At 35.6% G+C, this 18950-nt stretch overlaps 1 protein-coding gene and 2 pseudogenes across 2 annotated transcripts in view; 2 read left to right on the top strand and 1 right to left on the bottom strand.

The window, feature by feature from the left end:
• The window catches only part of LOC111147257 (Bardet-Biedl syndrome 9), a 441623-nt gene that overhangs the window by 392982 nt on the left and 29691 nt on the right, over positions 1-18950 (bottom strand). For both annotated transcript variants that reach the window (XR_002640607.1, XM_022503184.1), the window contains exon 5: positions 17814-17927. Coding sequence is in view for 1 of the 2 variants with exons in the window: in XM_022503184.1 (XP_022358892.1) it covers positions 17814-17927 (114 nt within the window). In the remaining variant the exon portion in view is untranslated. The remainder of the gene's footprint in view (positions 1-17813; positions 17928-18950) is intronic.
• LOC111147258 lies at positions 3082-3429 on the top strand (annotated as a pseudogene).
• LOC111147259 lies at positions 3800-4084 on the top strand (annotated as a pseudogene).

Below are 18950 nucleotides of genomic sequence, written 5' to 3'. Positions count from 1 at the left end.
AACAAAATAAAAATTACTCCAGAACAAAATGTGATAATTCAAAAAGTAAAAAATTGGGAAGAAAAAAAATCCCATACCTCCAGATAACAGGAAGAACCCCAGGAACCAAAGGGAATTAACAGATTCAACAGTACAACTGAAAGCCTAGAAAACTTGAGAAATTATAAGGCTATGTAAAGAAATACATGATTTTTTTTAAAGAAATGTATGATTTTTTTAAAAAAGAATCTACTAGAAACATTTTCCTTTGAGTAGCACAGGACATTGTAATCATAAAGAAGGAAATATGATCCTACATACTACATTGAAAAATATTTACATATCACAAGCAAAGTATGTATTAACTTTTAGAATCCTCTATAGAGAAGTCACAGAAGATTTAGCTACCACTACAGACCAGTATATAAATGTTATTAACCTTGACAAAGTAAGAATAAAGGTGGAGTTTACAGAAGTTGAGAAACTTAAGGTAGAGAGTAATAATGGTAAAGATAAAATGATGAATGTGCTCGTTTAACAAAATGTGGAATCGAGGGGTTAAAAGCTGATGAAACAAGAAAGAGAAGTTTGAGTATCCTTTGTGTAGGTGCAGAGATGAGCAGCAATGGAAAGGAGATAGCAATATAACCAGAAGGATAATAGAAAGAATGTATCATTAATCAAAACACTTTGTCACTATGTCACATCAACAGAAAAAAATTAAATATGATGAATTCAAAAATAGTGGTGTAATTACATTATTTAGCGATAAAGAGTTAACCGTAAGGTGGGGGAAAGGCACAGGGTAGGGGGAAATGATGCCTTCATAAGTTTGTCTGTACTATTTGGCTTTTTATTTTTATCAAATGAACTACACACCGTTAAAAGTTATTTTGAATGCTTCTGTGATCTTGCAAGGTTTAAATAGTCTATTTTTAAGTATGTAATAATCTATCTTGCTAACACATTTCTAACCTCTCTCTCCTAAGCCTAGAAACTTTATCCCTGATTTTCTAACATCTCTACAGTGGGCTGGATATTAAGGGGTGTCATTAAATTCCCCCACCTTCAATGAAAACAGTACATAAATGTGCATGGTGTGTAATCATTTTTAAGTGGGAGAGAGAAGACAGGAAAATGAGTATGATGTAATATTTTAAAAGAGAGATTGCTAAAAAACCAAAAGGTAGCAGACTGATTTCTACACTTCAAGCTCACTTCAATAGCAGTGTGATAAATACAAAGAGCTCAACTATTCTATAATAAGCATTACATAAATCCTAAAACTCTACCATAACATATTAAGACTTTAAAAAAGCCAGAAAAATATAGCTCTTGCCAGTTAATCTCAAAACTGGGGAAAATTTACAAGAAATATGGTTCTGACACGTTAGAAGTCCCTAATTTTAGTGTCCTCATTAAATGAATATCTATTAGGCACAACGCCTATTTACCCATATCATTTGCCAAGTTTACATTTATTCCAATATAATTAACACACACTGATTCCCCAACAGATAATCTATTCTACATATTGACATCAAAACAATATGGTTTTTAGGAAGTTGGGCAGAAGAAGCAAAGAAAGAGTAAGAGCTGAATGATGGAGCCAATTTCCCAAGTTTCAAAAGAATTTGTCACCATCTTTCAAAAATAAAAGAACCATTGATTGGGTTCCCAAATTATATTATGTGTTGATCAATTCAAGAACAGCCTAATACTGCTGAGAAAACCACAGAATAACAGGATTTTGAATAATCTTTCATTGAAAGGCAAAAGTTAAACATCATATTCCTTAAGAGAACTAGCAACAGTAGACATATTAATAGTGCTAGGCACTGTTTCTAATATAGTAGGGCCCACATTAAAACCACTGCTAAAGTCTAGAAATGGTCATAACAAATCTTTCAACCTTACAGCATAAAAGTCAGTTGATAATTTCTTTGTCTAACACCTAATAAAACTCATTCTTCCAAAATTGTGGAAAAGCTAAGCACAGTCCTCCCTTATTATAAAGTTTCCTGTTACAAAGTTGCATGGGTTACACATATGTTACACTTTATTATTTTTTTTAAAGCCCTCCTTATAACACCCTCTTTGTTGTAATACTCAACATACTTTGCCTCCAGGCTAGATATATAATGAAAGCAAAATGAATTCAGACAGATTGTTGAGGGAAAAAAACTAGTTTCATTTTAGGAGTCTTTCTAAAATCTTTTTTCTTTTCTTGTAGCTTTTCATCATGTCAATGTTTTGTTCCCACTGAACATTTTCCTTTTCTTTTTACATATTTCCTTTGGTAAATGAAAGATGATAGATTGTTAAAACCATTTTGTACTACCTTCGAAACAAGAACTTTTAATATACAACCCCTGTCTTCCAAAACCTTGTACAAATTTCATCTTTAAGACAATGAACTATATAGGACTTAATCAACCAGCTGCAAAAAGCCATATGAAATCTTAATTTTCCACTCACACATTTTATGCTCATAGTCCCCTAAAATCATGAATATAACTTTTCAAATTAGATTTAGGAATACTTCTCAGTTATTGTTTCCATATTAAAAAATACTGTCTTATTTTAGCAAAGATCTAGAAGTGCTTTCTTATTCATAAATTTCAATGTAAGGAAATTTGGTATAAAAACCCTGCTTATTTTTAACTTGGGCAGAAATACAGTTCAAGGGGTGCCTGGGTGGCTCAGCGGGTTAAGCCTCTGCCTTCAGCTCAGGTCATGATCCCAGGGCCTCTCTGCTCAGCAGGGAGCCTGCTTCCCTTCCTGTCTCTCTGCCTGCCTCCCTGTCTACTTGTGATCTCTGTCTGTCAAATAAATAAAATCTTTAAAAAAAAAAAAAAGAAATACAGTTCAAAATAATATAATATGGGGGCACCTCATTCTGATACACCAAGCTTAATCATTTCTGATATTCTAAATTAGCCAGAAATGACTTAAATTGTGTACTATATGAAATACTAATTCAACAAATTTTATATCTTTAGAAGTTGGAAGAGGTAAGTACATAAAATATCATTCTTCCATGTAAAGCATACCTACTAATATTAGAACTCTATTCTTGCTCTCTTGGGTCCCGCTGCCAAGATGACCAAGAAAAGAAGGAATAATGGTCGTGCCAAAAAGGGCCACGGTCACGTACAGCCTATTCGCTGCACCAACTGCACCCATTGTGTGTCCAAGGACAAGGCCATTAAGAAGTTCGTCATTTGGAACATAGTGGAGGCCACCGCTGTCAGGGACATTTCCAAAGAGAGTGTCTTCGATGCCTATGTGCTTCCCAAGCTGTATGTGAAACTACTTTATTGAGTGAGTTGTGCCATTCACAGCAAGGCAATCAGGAATCACTCTCGTGAAGCACGGAAGGACCGAATACCCTCACCCCGATTTAGACCCACGGGTACTGCCCCATGACCTCCACCAAAGCCCATGTAAGTTAAGTCCTTAAGGACTGAAGAAAAGCTGTTCTCCAGGGGGAAAAAAAAAAAAAAGGCAATTATACTTCAAAAAAAAAAAAAGAACTCTATTCTTGATATTCTTGAGTATCTTAAAATTTTATAATAGTAAAAAAATTTAAAAAAAACTTCAGCAATATAATTCTTAAATCATCCTACATATGTATAACACTTTAATATTTACAGTCCATGTAAAGAGTTATATAAGAATGTTCACAGCAGTTTTATTCACATTTTTTAAAAATTGGAAACTACCCAAAAGTACATCAAAAAGATTGTTGTTGTGGTGGTGGTGGTGCACTGAGCTCCCCAGCTCCAAGAGGTGGCCACATCCCTTCCCCACCACTACCATGAAGTGGATGTTCAAGGAAGAACACTTGTTGGAATACAGATGTGTGCAATCTGTGAAGACCCAAGTGAAATATCCCAACCGGGTTCTAGTGATTGTGGAAAAAGTCTCAGGCTCTCAGACTGTTGACAATGACAAATGGAAGTATCTGGTTCCATCTGACATCACTGTGGCTCAGTTCATGGGGATCATCAGGAAAAGGAGCCAGTTTCCTTCTGAAAAGGCAATTTTCCTATTTGTGAGTAAAACAGTCCCACAGTCCAGTCTAACTAAGGGACTGCTTTAGAAGAAAAGATGGACATGGATTGCTCTATGTGGCCTACAGTGGAGAGAAAACTTTTGGCTTCTGAGGGCCAGTGCTGGGCTAGGTGTACCATTCCTGCTTGTGGATCTTGTAAACAGCCAGCCATTTTCAGTTACCAGATCTCTTCACATAGACTATTAGTGTATTCACAACGACTATCATATAGACTATTAGTTTTGTAACTGGATTTATTTTAATATATTAGAAGGTTTTGTTTCCTTAGATTAGTAAATTAACATACAGAGTTTTGTTATGAGTTTTCCTTTTTGTGCACTGTCCTCAATGGCTGTACTCTCCAGGGAACTTGTTCCTCTGAAGACCATATTTAATGAAGATATTTCCATATTAAAGTGAGGTAGGCATGGTATTATAATGAAAGGGAGGGAGATGGTGCATTTCTTTTGGATTATGTTTGAAGTGTTAAAGAAGGCTAAGCATTTAAAGCACCCAAATTAAATCCTTAGCAATCAGAATACTTGCTTCACTGGATTTTGCCAACTGCCAATCACATTGGACTGAGCTAATCTGTTCCACTTTCTGAATCTATTAAGGTAAATAATTAACAATAAAACCTCCTCTTATAAAGGCAAAAAAAAGATAATATACTTAAAGCTTACTGTGTATGTTATTGTGTGTGTGTGTATATATATAAAGGTACGTACATATACTGTATATATACAGTTTATATGTATGTGTATATATATATATATATATATATATACACACACACATAGAAACACACACACACACTTATATGTGTGTGTGCAGATAGACAGATAGATATCCTCTACAGAGAATACTACTAACCTACTCTTAAAAGAATTTTAACCTGGTAGTAGTCAACAAACATTCGTTTTTCATATTAAACATTAACATACAGCTCGACCGTGTGTTTTAGAATTTAAATCTGCAAACAAGAACTTCCATGTAGATTGGAAAAGGGTTACTGAATCAACTTAATTCAAGAAAGACTGGAGGATAGGGGAGGACTGTTCATTTCCCTTGGCAATATGTTTTCTAGATGAATATTTTAAACTGTTGGAACATTTTATGTCACAGTGTCATTTAAATAAAGTGGTTTTATGGTAATCATTTTCCTTCTCAACTGAGTAAAATATTTAATAGCTCAGTTATTCCACTGTTAAGAAAGGAACCATGATGAAACATATATATAGATCAAAAATGGCTGTCAAATCCTATCAAAACTACCATATTTTTTTTTTTAATTTATTTATTTGAGAGAGAGAGAGAGAGAGAGAGAGACCACGAGTAGGCAGGGAGGCAGGCAGAGAGAGAGGGGGAAGCAGGCTCCCTGCTGAGCAGAGAGCCCGATGCAGGACTCGATCCCAGGACCCCGAGACCACGACCCGGGCCGAAGGCAGAGGCCTAAGCCACTGAGCCACCCAGGCGCCCCAAAACTACCATATTTAACCTTTCTCTCGTCAAACGCAGTCCTGACCACAGACATTTCCATGACACTTTTCCAGCCTTGGCATTCAGCCATCATGAAAGAAATTACTTTTTATTTTCAAACAACACCAAGAAACTTAAAATATTCTTTTTACCCTTTGCCCTCTTAGCCACAGTAGGCAAAGAGGCATTTAACCACCAAATTTCTACAGTATATACATATATAGAAGGAATCAAAATTCACCTTTTAGGAAAAGTAACAACTTTAAATGATCACGTAAAAAACGAATTTGCAGACTACAGGGAACCCTCTTTATAACCTTCCCCCAGGAACTAAAGGTTTTATACAATATAATATACAGGAAGACGCTGTTTGAAAGTAACATTGTTTTATGGGTCTTGGACCAGAGATTTTATAAATGAATACCATATATATGAGAAAATCCAGCACAGGATGAGAATCAATCCTATTATCCCCTTGATCTTCCGACTTCTCACTATGGATCCATAAAGGATCTTAAAAACAAATGAGGGAAGTTCTCCAATATTATAAAACACCTACACTTTAATGCCGAGGCAAGGAACAGGAGCCAGCACACCATAGGGATCCTTTTCTAACGTTTTTCTCTAACATTTCAACTAAGTCTGTTAGAAAATAAAGGCCATACGGTTCACTGGTGAGACAAGGGTTATCAAAACATTATCTGTTGATTCCCTCTAAGGAAAACAGCATTAATCTTTTATTAGCACTAATATCCCCACACAGAAAAGCAAGACTATGTCCTGGCTGTTCATTCACCCCAGCTGAGCATATCAGTTCTCTCTCTGGATGACTATCAAAGAATTCAGACAGCTTTGGGAAGTACAGCCTCTCAGCAACCACATGTGGCCACTAACACATTTCCTTGGCAGACAAGAAAAAAGCCTCAGTTTAGACAATTAGAAGTTACTTGAAGGCTGAGGATCTGATTATCTGAGGATCTCAAGATGAGGCAAAACATGACTTACTTGTTCTTTAGTTCACTGTTTTCTTTGGCGGGCTTTTTATTCCAAAGAATGCATGAATTTTTATTTATGTGACAATATAATCCCATACAAGCCTATAGAAGTCATTTTATGATTTAAAAAATATTTCACCATGCTCATATATATTATTAGTAAAATCTGTTCACCTTCTTTACTGACAATTATATTCCAAACATACTGAACCTTTTATATACAGCATATTCTTTCCACGTCGGTCACAAATGTGGTACTACTGTGCTGTCAGACCTTTATAATCCATACCATGCCCATATTATGCCTACATTCTAACTTTAAGCTTTCCTTGATAAAAATTCTACTTTTCTGAAGTTTCATTTGTTGAAAAAAAATCAAAGTAAAATAAAAGAACTGGAAGAGTTCAAGGAAAATGAGTTCTCACAGACAGAAAGAAGAGAGATAATAGGGTTAATGAGAAGAAATGTCTTTTATACTAAATATCAAAGAATTTAAATAATTTTTGAAAACTAAAACCTTTTTAACTTGTGAATATTATCACAAGTACTCAATAATTCTGAATATCACATTTTATGCAAAAAACATATTTAACAAAAGGATGAATAATGTATAGAAACAAAACTCTAAATCAATAAAAAAGCTCATTATTTCTACTGCTAAGCTTGACTTGTATAAATGCTGCTTCACTAGGTAAAGGTAAGTCCGAAGGCCCAAGTAATCACCTCCACCTTTACCATTATGGTAACTACTACAATCCATGCACTGCAGTAGTCAGTCAACATGTGTTTGTTAAGGAAGAAAACAAAACTCAGAAGCTGGCTAGAAGGAGTGCACTAGGCTAACATTTGTTTCTAAAAAATGACCTTGAAAACCTGATGTGTATAACATCAGCTCTGCGCAACCACATGGCAATTTTGGTTCATTCACCAACAAATACTATGTGCTAAGGACTGTGTACGACATTAGATACATGGTGAACAGAAGACATGGTATCTGCCCTCACTAAGCGTACAGAAAGGCCTCCCTCTCCTTCAAAAAAAGAGATCACATAGAATAGCAAGAATATTAATTAAAAAAAACAAGCACCAATGACAGGGTGATATATAAGGCTGCAAAACTAAAAATGAGAACCAAATAAAACCCTATATGAATAAAAACCGTATATGAAATACAACATTATAATAATTGAGAAATATAAAAATATTATATATTATTATTATAAATAATAATTGAGAAACAATTTGTTATCAAGTGAGATACAGTTGTAGTATCATCTACTAAGTCTCTAATGATCAGTGGATTATCCACACAATATGAACAAAATGTAAAAGGAACAGATCTAAAATGACTCTCAGAGACTATTTCATGTACAGAAATCTCAAATTTCATTGAACAAAAATCACTTACAAGTGATAGTCCAAATATATAGACTGAAATGGGAACCTGAAAAGGCAAAGTAGCAAAAACAAGCAGAAGGCAGTGATGACTGCTAGAAGCACCACTGTACATGCTCCGCATCAGTCCCAGAGTACTGATGCAGGGTATGCCCCATCCACCTGCAGACACTGTTACCAGACATACTGAGCTGTGACTGGATACAGCCCTCAAGAAGGTTTTCCCAGAATATAAAATAGACACAGGTTTAAAATCACTGTATGGATTTTTTTACCATTTTAAAGGTAAAAAGGAGTATAAGAATTGACAGGTAAAATATATCCATCACCAAATATTTAGGAATATCATATAACATGTTGTTTTTTAAATTTATAGATAAACCCAAGTAATATGGGTTTTTTTTTCTGTTTGCTAGTAAATCCATATGTTTTCAACTGATGCAAACTGAAGACAATTTTTAATAAATTCTTCAACTGACTTCAAGATATATTCATATTAAGTAAAAGCTTTGCTAAATACATCTATTTTACATATTTATTGCCATTACTTGCATGCATCCCATATTATGTAGCACCAGACTTCACACAACAAACACGTTTTCAATGACTGTGCCATTTTAATGGCAAGACACCTAAATTCCAGAAATAAAAAATTACACTGGGTTAACTCAGGGTGGAATATTCTAGGCTACAGTCTGTTTATATTTATTTATATCATAACACTGATATGTTATCAGTGCTTATCTTTGGAAGATGGTGCTAAATCATTTGTTTCCTCTTTTCTACACATAGATATATTTAAAATATTCCTTTGTGAACATGATTACTTTTATAACAAAAGCATACACATTTTGGTGTGGAGAATACTGAAAGAGGAAAGATGAAGTAAAATCATGCCCTACATCACTTCAAGTTTCAATTTATCAATAAAAAATTGGGAACATGCCACCAAATTTAACATAGTCTAAACCCAGAAGTAAAAACATGTCAAATGGCCTTGCAAAGTATTTGATTAAACTGAATTACAACAAATTTCTAAATGAACAAACATTTGGAGCAATTATCACCCCTCCCCCAGTATAGCCAGAATGAGACTGCATGCAGCCCAGAGCACAGCACACTCTTCAACTGCTTATCCCCTGCCTCCTCCAGTCCACATAAACACCTCACGACACACTCAAAACACCACTGCTTGCCTATCCTGGCCATTGTAAAGCAGCACCCCAGAAGGTTCTAGGAGAGAAAGAGAAGTCAAAAGCAAGATGGACATTTACAGTGTTTTGGCTACCCAGCACCTATTTCACCCTCTTCTGTAAATGTTATATACATGGGTTAAACTTGGCCCCAAGTTGTTTAGTTCCTCACAGCAAGCTGACCACAAATGTGAACTCAAAGCCCACAGATGCCAAACTTAAATTTTTACACTTTCATTTGCTTTAATTATAGCCCATATTAGCATAATTTTAGCCATTTATAGTATGCCTGCTTTGCATATTCTGCAAAAATGCACCCAACATCTACTAGTCATAGATGAGACAAATCCTAGAGCTACAGAAGTCACTGTTGCCCTCCAAAGCTTCCGGACCAGGACTCACCATCTTGCATCTGAGCAATATCACCTACATATATACCCCCCACTCAGATTACCCTCTCCCCAGGGAGTTAGTTTCCTTGCCCACTTCCCCTTCTAGGTGGTGGTCCCCTGCCATGGTCTCTGGAAAAATCTCCTGCAGTAAGGGACTTCCCCTTAGTGAAATCCTGTCAAACCACCACCCAAATAAAGCTCAATTGGGAATATTGACATCTCATAGTCATGACTTTTTCTTTGATCAACTCCAAAATCCTCAAACTCACCACAGTTCATTATTTGCCTACATTCCTCCAAAGATCCACCCCTCTCCACTCTTGGTCTTAGTAGTTAATAGGAAAACTGGCCCTAACTCTCCCACAGTTTACTCGGACTCCAGCTTAACTTCATTCCTTCAGTGACAGCAATTGGAATCTAAGATAATTTAGTGGTGCAGCAGCCATCATTTTTTAATTTATTTAATTTATTTATTTGAGAGAGAGTATAAACGAGAAAGAGCACAGGCGGGGGGAGCAGCATGCAGAGGGAGAAGCAGGCTCCCCACTGAGCAGGGAGCCCCATGCAGGACTCCATCCCAGGACCCTGAGATCACGACCCAAGCCAAAAGCAGATGCTTAACCATCTGAGCCACCCAGAAGCCCCAACTATAGCCATCTTGAAACCAAGAGGAAATAGCCTGTCCAAGGAAATAGAAGCAAAAGATAAAAAGAGAGAAACCAAATCTGATCACATTAGAGGCCCAAATGGTGATAGTGAGTAAATGTCTTATTCTTGCATGAGCCTACTGTCAACTGCAGTCAAAAGATTTCTCAGTTTTGTCACCTGGCTGGCTCAGTCAGTACATCTATAACTCCTTATCTCAGGGTTGTGACTCTGAGCCCCACTTTGGATATAGAGATTACTTAAAAATGAAATCTTTAAGGGGTGCCTGGGTGCTTCAACTGGTTAAATGTCTGACTCTTGATTTTGGCTCAGATCATGGTCTCAGGGTTAAGAGATCAAGTCCCATGTTGGGCTCCATGCTCAGCATGAATCTGCTTGCAATTCTCTCCTTCTCCCTCTGCCACTCCCTCTATTCATAAGCACACTCACCTGTTCTCTCTCTTTCTCGAAAATAAATAAGTAAATAAAATCTTTAAAAAAAAAATCCTCAGTTCCACTAAAGGCAGGGTTAGAAAGAGAAAAGAAGTACACCCACTAGAAAAGCAAAATTGTGGCACATATAGAAATTGGGAGGTATTGGTTTTTTATAGTAATGTTTCTTTATATCTTGAATAGTCTGTTACCTGTTAAGCTCAAAATATAAATATCCCCATGAAAAACAAAAACTAATAATCAAGAAAACTAATTTTAAAAATTAGAGCAGACTACAGCTAATAATATTGTATTGTACACTTTAAAATCTGTTAAGAGATACAAATATCAAATCATTGTATTATACACATAAAACTAACATATGTCAGTTTCATGTCAACTGTATCTCAATTTAAAAATCTGTTAACAGGGTAGATGTCATGTTAATTGTTCTTACCACAGCAAAATTATAGATAGATAGATAGATACACACACACACATAGATACATAAATAAAAGAAAGAAAGAAAGAGAAAATTGAAGAAAAGAAAGGAAAAGAAAAGAAAGAAAGAAAGAATTAGAGTAAAAAAGCAAGAAATGTCAGAGAAGGCTAAAGATTGAAAAAAGAATCAGATGGTACTGATTATTTCTACTGTAAAGTATTAAAGAAGCTTTTCCCCATAAACCACAAATTCATTGTGAAAAGAAGGCAATAATTCAACAGGACTATAAAGCACAAATTATGTGATAAGAAATAAAATTTTAAGGAACTGGCCCATCATAATCCAAAGAGCATACTTGCTCAAATAAAAATGTATCCAAGTTAATTTTTTCAGCAAAATACTATGGAAGATATTTTGTTTATCAGATCAAAATTTCATCCTACCTCCTCAAAGACTCCTCCTACCTTATAAACCCTTTCCCCCTCCAGCTATGGCCTTACCTTACTATTACTCTTCACAGTCAAACCTCTTCATAGAATAGCTTTCCTTTGTGATTTCCATTTCTTCCCCATGAATTCCTCATTCTGGGGCAACTGGACCAGTGCTCATATTCTTCTGTTAAAATTGCTCTCCCTAAGATCACCAGTGACCTCCAAATGGCTAACTCCAGTATTTTCTTTTTTAATACTCCAGATGTTTAACCTTTGACTCTCTGGACTCCTTTCATACCTCTTAAAACCCTCTTCCATGACATGCTCTGTCTCTCCATTTATCTTTCAATCTCTTGTGTTCCTTCATCTCCTAACCTTACCCTTCAATTTGTCATTCTCAACAAATACAGTCATAGTACTCTATCCATCTCTAGAATACGACGATATCCTTCTCCATTGAGATGAGCAGGTAGCGAAAGAAAATTCTGCCTTACTAAAGGCTTTAAACTATAGGTAAGAAAGTCCACTTAGTAGCCTGAAAAATGCCAAAGTTTTTTAAAGCAAAATAATTTTTCTTAAGTGCTGCAAATTCTGAAAAATCATCTCAAGAGGAATAAACCATCCCAGAGAGAATTTGAACAGCTCAGCCTATGGGCAATGAAAGCTTTAGACTGAAGACTATAAAGTTGTTCATTTAGAGGAAACTGGGGATAAAAATGAAGAGCTGAAATAAAATAGGTAACAGTACATTCCCCCACCTTTATGTACTATCCTCCCCATACACACACACACACACACACATACACACACACACACATTTATTCAGCCTGAGAAGGCTGTTCCATCCTCAAGCCTCCAGTATAACTTTGTACATATCTATCTCTATTACAATTTACCTCATTATATCATAATTCTTAGGCTTTATTGCTCCCTGGGTTGCAAGATTCCTGACAACATAAACTATCTTTTATTCATCTTTCTACTCCTAGAAACTAGTACAGTGCCTGGGTACTCAGAAGACTCTCAGTAAATGTGTACTGGTTCGATGGATGGATAGACAGATAGAGATGATGCAAGGGAGGACTAATACCAGACTTCTTCTGGTCCCTGAAAGTTCCCATACATCTCCAGCAAATCAACTACTTCTTCCCAATGTCCCTTTCGCACACTTGAAAGAGCCATATACATTATAAGGTTTGTCATCTTGTCCCAGCCGTACAGGACAAATTTGTGATAACCGAGGATGTAACTAAGGGTCTCTAAGTCATATTATGAATAAAGGAAGGTTAAGCTCAACTGTCTTGATGGTAGTAACATATATTACAAGTAACATATATTACATATACTAGATAAAGTACCTTATTTTACCAAGCTAAGTATTTGCAGTTGTTGACCTTAAAACAATAGCATTCTTTCTTCGCTTGTACCACTGGCTTTCTGTCAGTCCACATTAATGCTGTCCTTTTTTTTTTTTTTTTAAAAAAAAGGATATCAAACCTCCTTTTTTTTTTTTTTTTAAGATTTTATGTATTTATTTATTTATTTATTTGTCAGAGAGAGAGAGAGAGAGAGAGCACACAAGCAGGCAGAGTGGCAGGCAGAGGCAGAGAGAGAAGCATGCTCCCTGCCAAGCAAGGACCCTGGGATCATGACCTGAGCAGAAGGCAGCAGCTTAACCAACTGAGCCACCCAGGCATCCCTAATGCTGCCCTTTTCAAAATACAATTCTGAACTGACAAACTTATCTTAACTAGGTAAAGTGCCATATCAACAACTATTGTAGTGACCCAATGAAATAAAAGCAGAGGAAAATCTGGTAGATATATCATTTGTCCCTTTTTTCAAAAACAAGTACAGTTCCAATTGCCAAAAAAATTCCACCCATTTTGATAATATATTTGTAAATCAATTCAAATCTACCTTTTCAAAACTGATTTAGTATCTTTCCAAACTGTAATTTGATTGTCCATGGTAATGCCACTCACTAAATTTTGCAAGCGTTAATTTGTCAATAGTATAAAAGGCAAAGATAAATGACCATTTTTATAAAACCCCAGAGTCACATGTTCTTCAAAAAAAGCAGTTTCGATTTATATTAGAGAAACTACAAACATTTTTAACTCCGAACACATCTTCTCCCACACTCCTTTTGTTTAAAAAAGCCCAATACAGCCATTAATATCAGTCATTTCTCCCTAAAAAGTATAATATGGAAAGAATTTTAACTTAAATTCTGGAATGGTAGGTAGTACTCTGAATAACGGAAGATATTAAGGAAATATTCCTCAACTAGTTCATAAAACTAGATTTCCTATTTCTTTACCATTTTTTCTCATTAAGAGACATTACATGTAGCTTGACATAAAGCCAATCCTACTGTATCAAAGGAATACAACTTTGAGTTTTTGCAGATGTATAAAAGGTGTTTTTGAAAGACTTTCTTAATGAACATGTAAACAAAAAAAGGTTTAAAAAACAGTAATCACACTCTTGCTAATTTCAAATCATATATTACCCTCCCATATATAACCTCTCTGATTACCGGGGGCCTGAGGGAGGATTTTTCTTAGAAACCAAAGCAAGAACCAAAAAAATCAATGGAAAAACCAAGTATCTGACCCAGAAGTTACTCAACATGTTCATAATCTACAAAGAATCAGAGTTATGCACTAACTTCAGACAAACCAAGGTACACCTCCTTCTGATAGGAAAGTTTTTTCTGATTTAAGGAAGGTTAATTTACTCACAGTCCAGACAAGGAATCATTTTAGTACGGTTCACACCACTAGATTCTAGAAGCAGAAAGTCTGAATTAGAATCCCTTCTCTACCACTGGCTTAGTATATCTTAAGTTACTCAACCTGTAAAGCACTTAGAGCAGTGCCTAGTACAGAACAGTACTCAGCAGATGAAGGACAGCAACATACCTCTAGATCTCTGAGACCTGGCATCATTGAGAAGAGCATTAGAAATCTCAAACTCAGGTCCAATTCTGGACTTACAAAATTAGAACCTGCATTTTTATCAAGATCCCGTTATGATTCAAATGCAACTTAAGGTTTGAAAAGCACAGAAAGCATTTTTACGTTATATTCTGAGATGTTACCTATTATAATTAAATTTTCTTAAAACCACTCCAATACTTTTCTAAAACATGAGGAAGTTACACTTATTTTTAGTAAAAGAGAAAGTATTATTTGGGCTCAAAATTCCTCCACTGGTGATTTCTTACCATACTTTATTTAAAGGCAGAACCCACTAAAATCCAAGGTTGTAGAGGACTGCCATCTAGTGGTAGTTTATTCTGGTGCACATGCAAAATAAATTTGCTCTGCCTTCCCATTCCTTATAAACACATTTGTTTAAAATGGGGCCAGGTTTTCTTCTTGCTTAATTCCTTTCTTGAGGACTACTGATATGATTATACAACTAAATAATTCCACAAGAAGGTATGCTAAATAAGAGGAAGATAGAAGACAACAAATTATAAGTCTCCTTTTTTAAACTCAGATCAAGTCTAGGGAAGTCTTCAAATTAAAAAACTGATTAGCTCACTCCTGGAAAAGTGCACATTAGGCACACACAGTGACTTCAAGCTTAGAAAATGGGCTTGTATAGAAATGTGCATATCTTGGACTGACTTTTACTTTCTTCTTAAGTTCTGTACTTCTTACAATTTATTTATATAGTATTATGGCAGGGGAAATTATCAGGTTGAGAAAAAAAATTGTATAACCTTCTGACTCAATATTCACTCCACATTCTATCCTAGGGAAATAATCAGAAATGTGGACAAAGAGTTCTGTACCAAAATGTATATTTCAGCAAACAAAACAATCTTAATAGCTTCATAATAACCTACTGAATCTATGCATCAAAACTTAGTCATTCTGTTTTATAACTCATTTAGATCAGTTCTCAGTTTTCTCTATTACAAAATGTATATATGAAACGAAGGGAGGGAGGACAGAAAGAGGAAAGAGATAACTATCTGGCAACTTGATATGATTTTTCTATATTTTGGTTCATTTCCTAATACACACTGCCATAAGTCACATATAAGCATCCAAGAATATTTTTATGGTTTTCTATAGCCAATCTGCTTTCTAAGAGTGTTATGCCATTTTACAGGGCCCCAAGCAATGTAGGATACGCTATCACCTCTCTAGCATCAGATTTTATCCCATGGCCAATTTTTTTAACAGCTGTACTGAGATATTATATATCACTTTTTTGAAGTATACAGCTCAAGTATTTACTGTATTTACAGTGTGCAACCATCACCATAATCTAATTTTAGAACATTTTCATCCTCCCAAAAAGAAATCAGTACTTACTAGTAGTAACTCCCTATTAACCCTGGAAATCCACCAATATGGCTGGTTATTACTAATTCACCAACCTCATTATTTTTCATATTTTTTGTAGATACCACAATGATACTATGTGTTTCAAACCCGTTAAATGGAATAATCACTTGTGCTACTCAGACATTTCTGTTTCGAATTGTGAAATGTTCTGCTTAACCATAGGAAAGTAAAGCATATCAGAATGGCCTCTTGTTTTTTCAAAAGATACTTTTTACATGTAAGGCATAATTTAAGAAATAAGAGAAGGTATATAAGTACAGTCATCTGCTCTTTTCAAAACAACTAGCAACTATCATTATTTTTTAAATCCATTATTAAATCACCAAAAATATCATACAAAAGCAAGTAATCCCTTTCTAGGTATTTAAAACTTTATTTTAATTGGGTTAACTTGATCTGATTTAAAAAAAAAAAAGAGCAATCAATTTAACATTTGATAGGTGGTCTAAAGAACTGACTTGATTCTACCCAAAAAAATAAAACTTACTTTCATTTAGCCAAAGTACTTTTTTCCTTATTCATAATTTTTTTGGATTCCAGATGCACAGAATTTAGCAATTTGCCTTTTGAAGATTTAGTAGGGTGAAAAGAATTAAAACAGTTTATTAAACAGCAGAGGCCTAGGTCCCCTGATCATGTCAGACTTTTTTTTTTTTTTTAAGAATACTGAAACTCAGTTCTGAAAGCTAAGGTTAAGAAGGGATACTTCACTGATAAAAGTTAGCCTCTCATCAAATTTTAGGTCTTTCTCCTCTCTTCATCCAACTCTGGACATCTCCCATATTCCATAAATAATCCAAACATTCCCATTACTCAAGTTAAACAATTCTGCAATCCAGCCAAGTGTTCTGTTTCATATCACTTTATGCAAAACATTTATTTGTACATCACCACCTAAAATATTCCTGTTAACTGATACACTCAAATTCATTCTTCCTCACCTTTATCTCTATATGAAAAAACTGAGTTCTCACAAATGACTTCCAAAATAAAGTCATTTTTTTATGCCACTAAAGAAAAATCTGATATAGGTAGCCTACATTTTAAAGCAATGATTAAACAATAAACCAAAAAAAATATGAGCCCAGAAAGATGCAAAATATTATGAAATCCCTAGTTCATGTTCCACAGGTCACACACACACACACACACACACACACACACAGAGGTAAGTGTCACTACCCAGCTTCCTATCCTCACTCCAGCACCAGTGGCTCTTCTATCACCCTCTCACCGGGAAGTGAGAGGAGGTTAAGTGGTAGATAAAAACTCTCCCATGCCAATAGCAACAGTGTACCCAAGCAAGCATCAAGCTCTGGTAACACAGGAAGCTCTGGGATTAGGGTGGGCAGGCTACACGTAGCCCCATGCTACTTAGAAAAAGATACCCCCAAAGTGAAAGGAACCCCGCCTCACTGAGCCAGTACTTGATCAATGTAATGGGTTTGTGAAATATAAAAAAGGCCCCCTTGCTCTGGGGAGGTTTATTGCAGGCCAGAGCACATGGCTTGATAAGCAGGATGAGGTCTGCATTTCACTCTGTGTTTGCCCCCAGTCTAGGCGCCCTGGAACAGAAACAACATACAGAAACCTATGCAGTGGCCCTGGAGGTGGGCGAGGTGGGGAGAGGGTTCTGCAGCTTCACCCTGCCTATCACAAGTAGGACAGGGATGCCCTATCAAAGAGATCAACCCCTTCTTCCACACGGTTCCCAAAAAAAAGCTCAATTTCAGTCAACTCATGTACAAAGACAAAATTTAAAGGAAGACACTTTTAGAAATATCTCTATAGACCATATAAAAGTGCTGGCTGTAGGAAAATCAAACACATTTGATGTTTAAAGTTTTCTCTTTTCATATTTTGCTTGACCACTCGAATATAAAGCTCTCAATAAAATATTTAACTCCCTCTGAGATTCATACCCCATGATCCTCCATTTTTATATAGCCAAATATCCTAAATCTGCTACTTGCAACAGCACACTCATGATTAATGCCAATTACCTTTTACACCACCAAAGGATCCGTAAGTCATATTGCAGGCTGTTCTCTGCAGATTATGTTCATACATCAATTTGATCTGATATTGGTTTCCATGTTCCACATTACCCAAGGTTCCTAAAGAGAAAAAAATTACAGAATCACTTTGTATTTGTTTACATTTAAATATATTCATTTCTTCTCATCCTCTACACCAATTCTAAGTAATTCAATTTCAGTGAAATTTAAAATGACAAAGCACTAAAACAATGTGGTTGTGAATAATTAGCATACTGATGACACAGAATGCCAGCACAGTTAGGACAATTTAAGTCTCGGTTAGATTATACCATTAGATGAAATACCACCCTGGGTGACATTTCTTATCTATTTCCATTAGGTCTGAGTAAAGTGTATTATTTAAATAAAAACAAAAACACCCAATTTCAGTTCTGAAATAAATGAGGTTAAGTTCCTTACACTTAAATAATAATAGAGCAAAGACACGACTCAAAGTGTCTTAGAAAAAATTCCCCACACTTTGAAGCAATTCGGTTTCCTGTCCCACCTCTCAAAATACTCATGCCCCTGATACACTATAACTTAATTTAATGGAGAGATATTCCAAATTTTCCTTTAGCAAGCATATAGGACATTATGTTTTATATGAAGTCCGCAAAGAATCTTCTTCAAAACAAAGATACTTTCTCTGCATTTAATAGATCATATGTACTACAATTGCTTTCTATTTCTTTCCAAATTTGAAAAGATACATGTTTTTTTAAATAAAGATTTTATTTATTTATTTGAGAGAGGGAGAGCACAGCAGGAGGGAGCGGCAGAGGAAGAGGGAGAAGCAGACTCCCCACCCAGCAAGGAGCCTGAGGCAGAACTCCATCCCAGGACCCTGAGATCACAACTCAAGCTGAAGGCAGATACTCAAGCAACTGAGCCAGCCAAGCGCCCCAAAAAAGATTCCTTATACTTATTTTACTCTCTGGTTGTTTTCTAGAGTACTTATAGCTGAAGCTATGTCCCAGTAACCAGGCAAGAGCGTTATAGTTAAAAGAGGTGATGGGAAGAAAAAGGATTCAGAAATCAACTTTTTTTTCCATTAAGGAACATCTTTGTCTTTCATTCAAAAATGCAAAATTTAAAGAA

Source organism: Enhydra lutris, unplaced genomic scaffold (genome assembly GCF_002288905.1).
Source record: "Enhydra lutris kenyoni isolate GAN:26980312 unplaced genomic scaffold, ASM228890v2 scaffoldscaffold16, whole genome shotgun sequence".
NCBI lineage: Eukaryota > Metazoa > Chordata > Mammalia > Carnivora > Mustelidae > Enhydra > Enhydra lutris.
The sequence above is the reverse complement of the archived record's forward strand: the minus strand, read 5'-3'. Positions and strand labels throughout refer to the sequence as shown.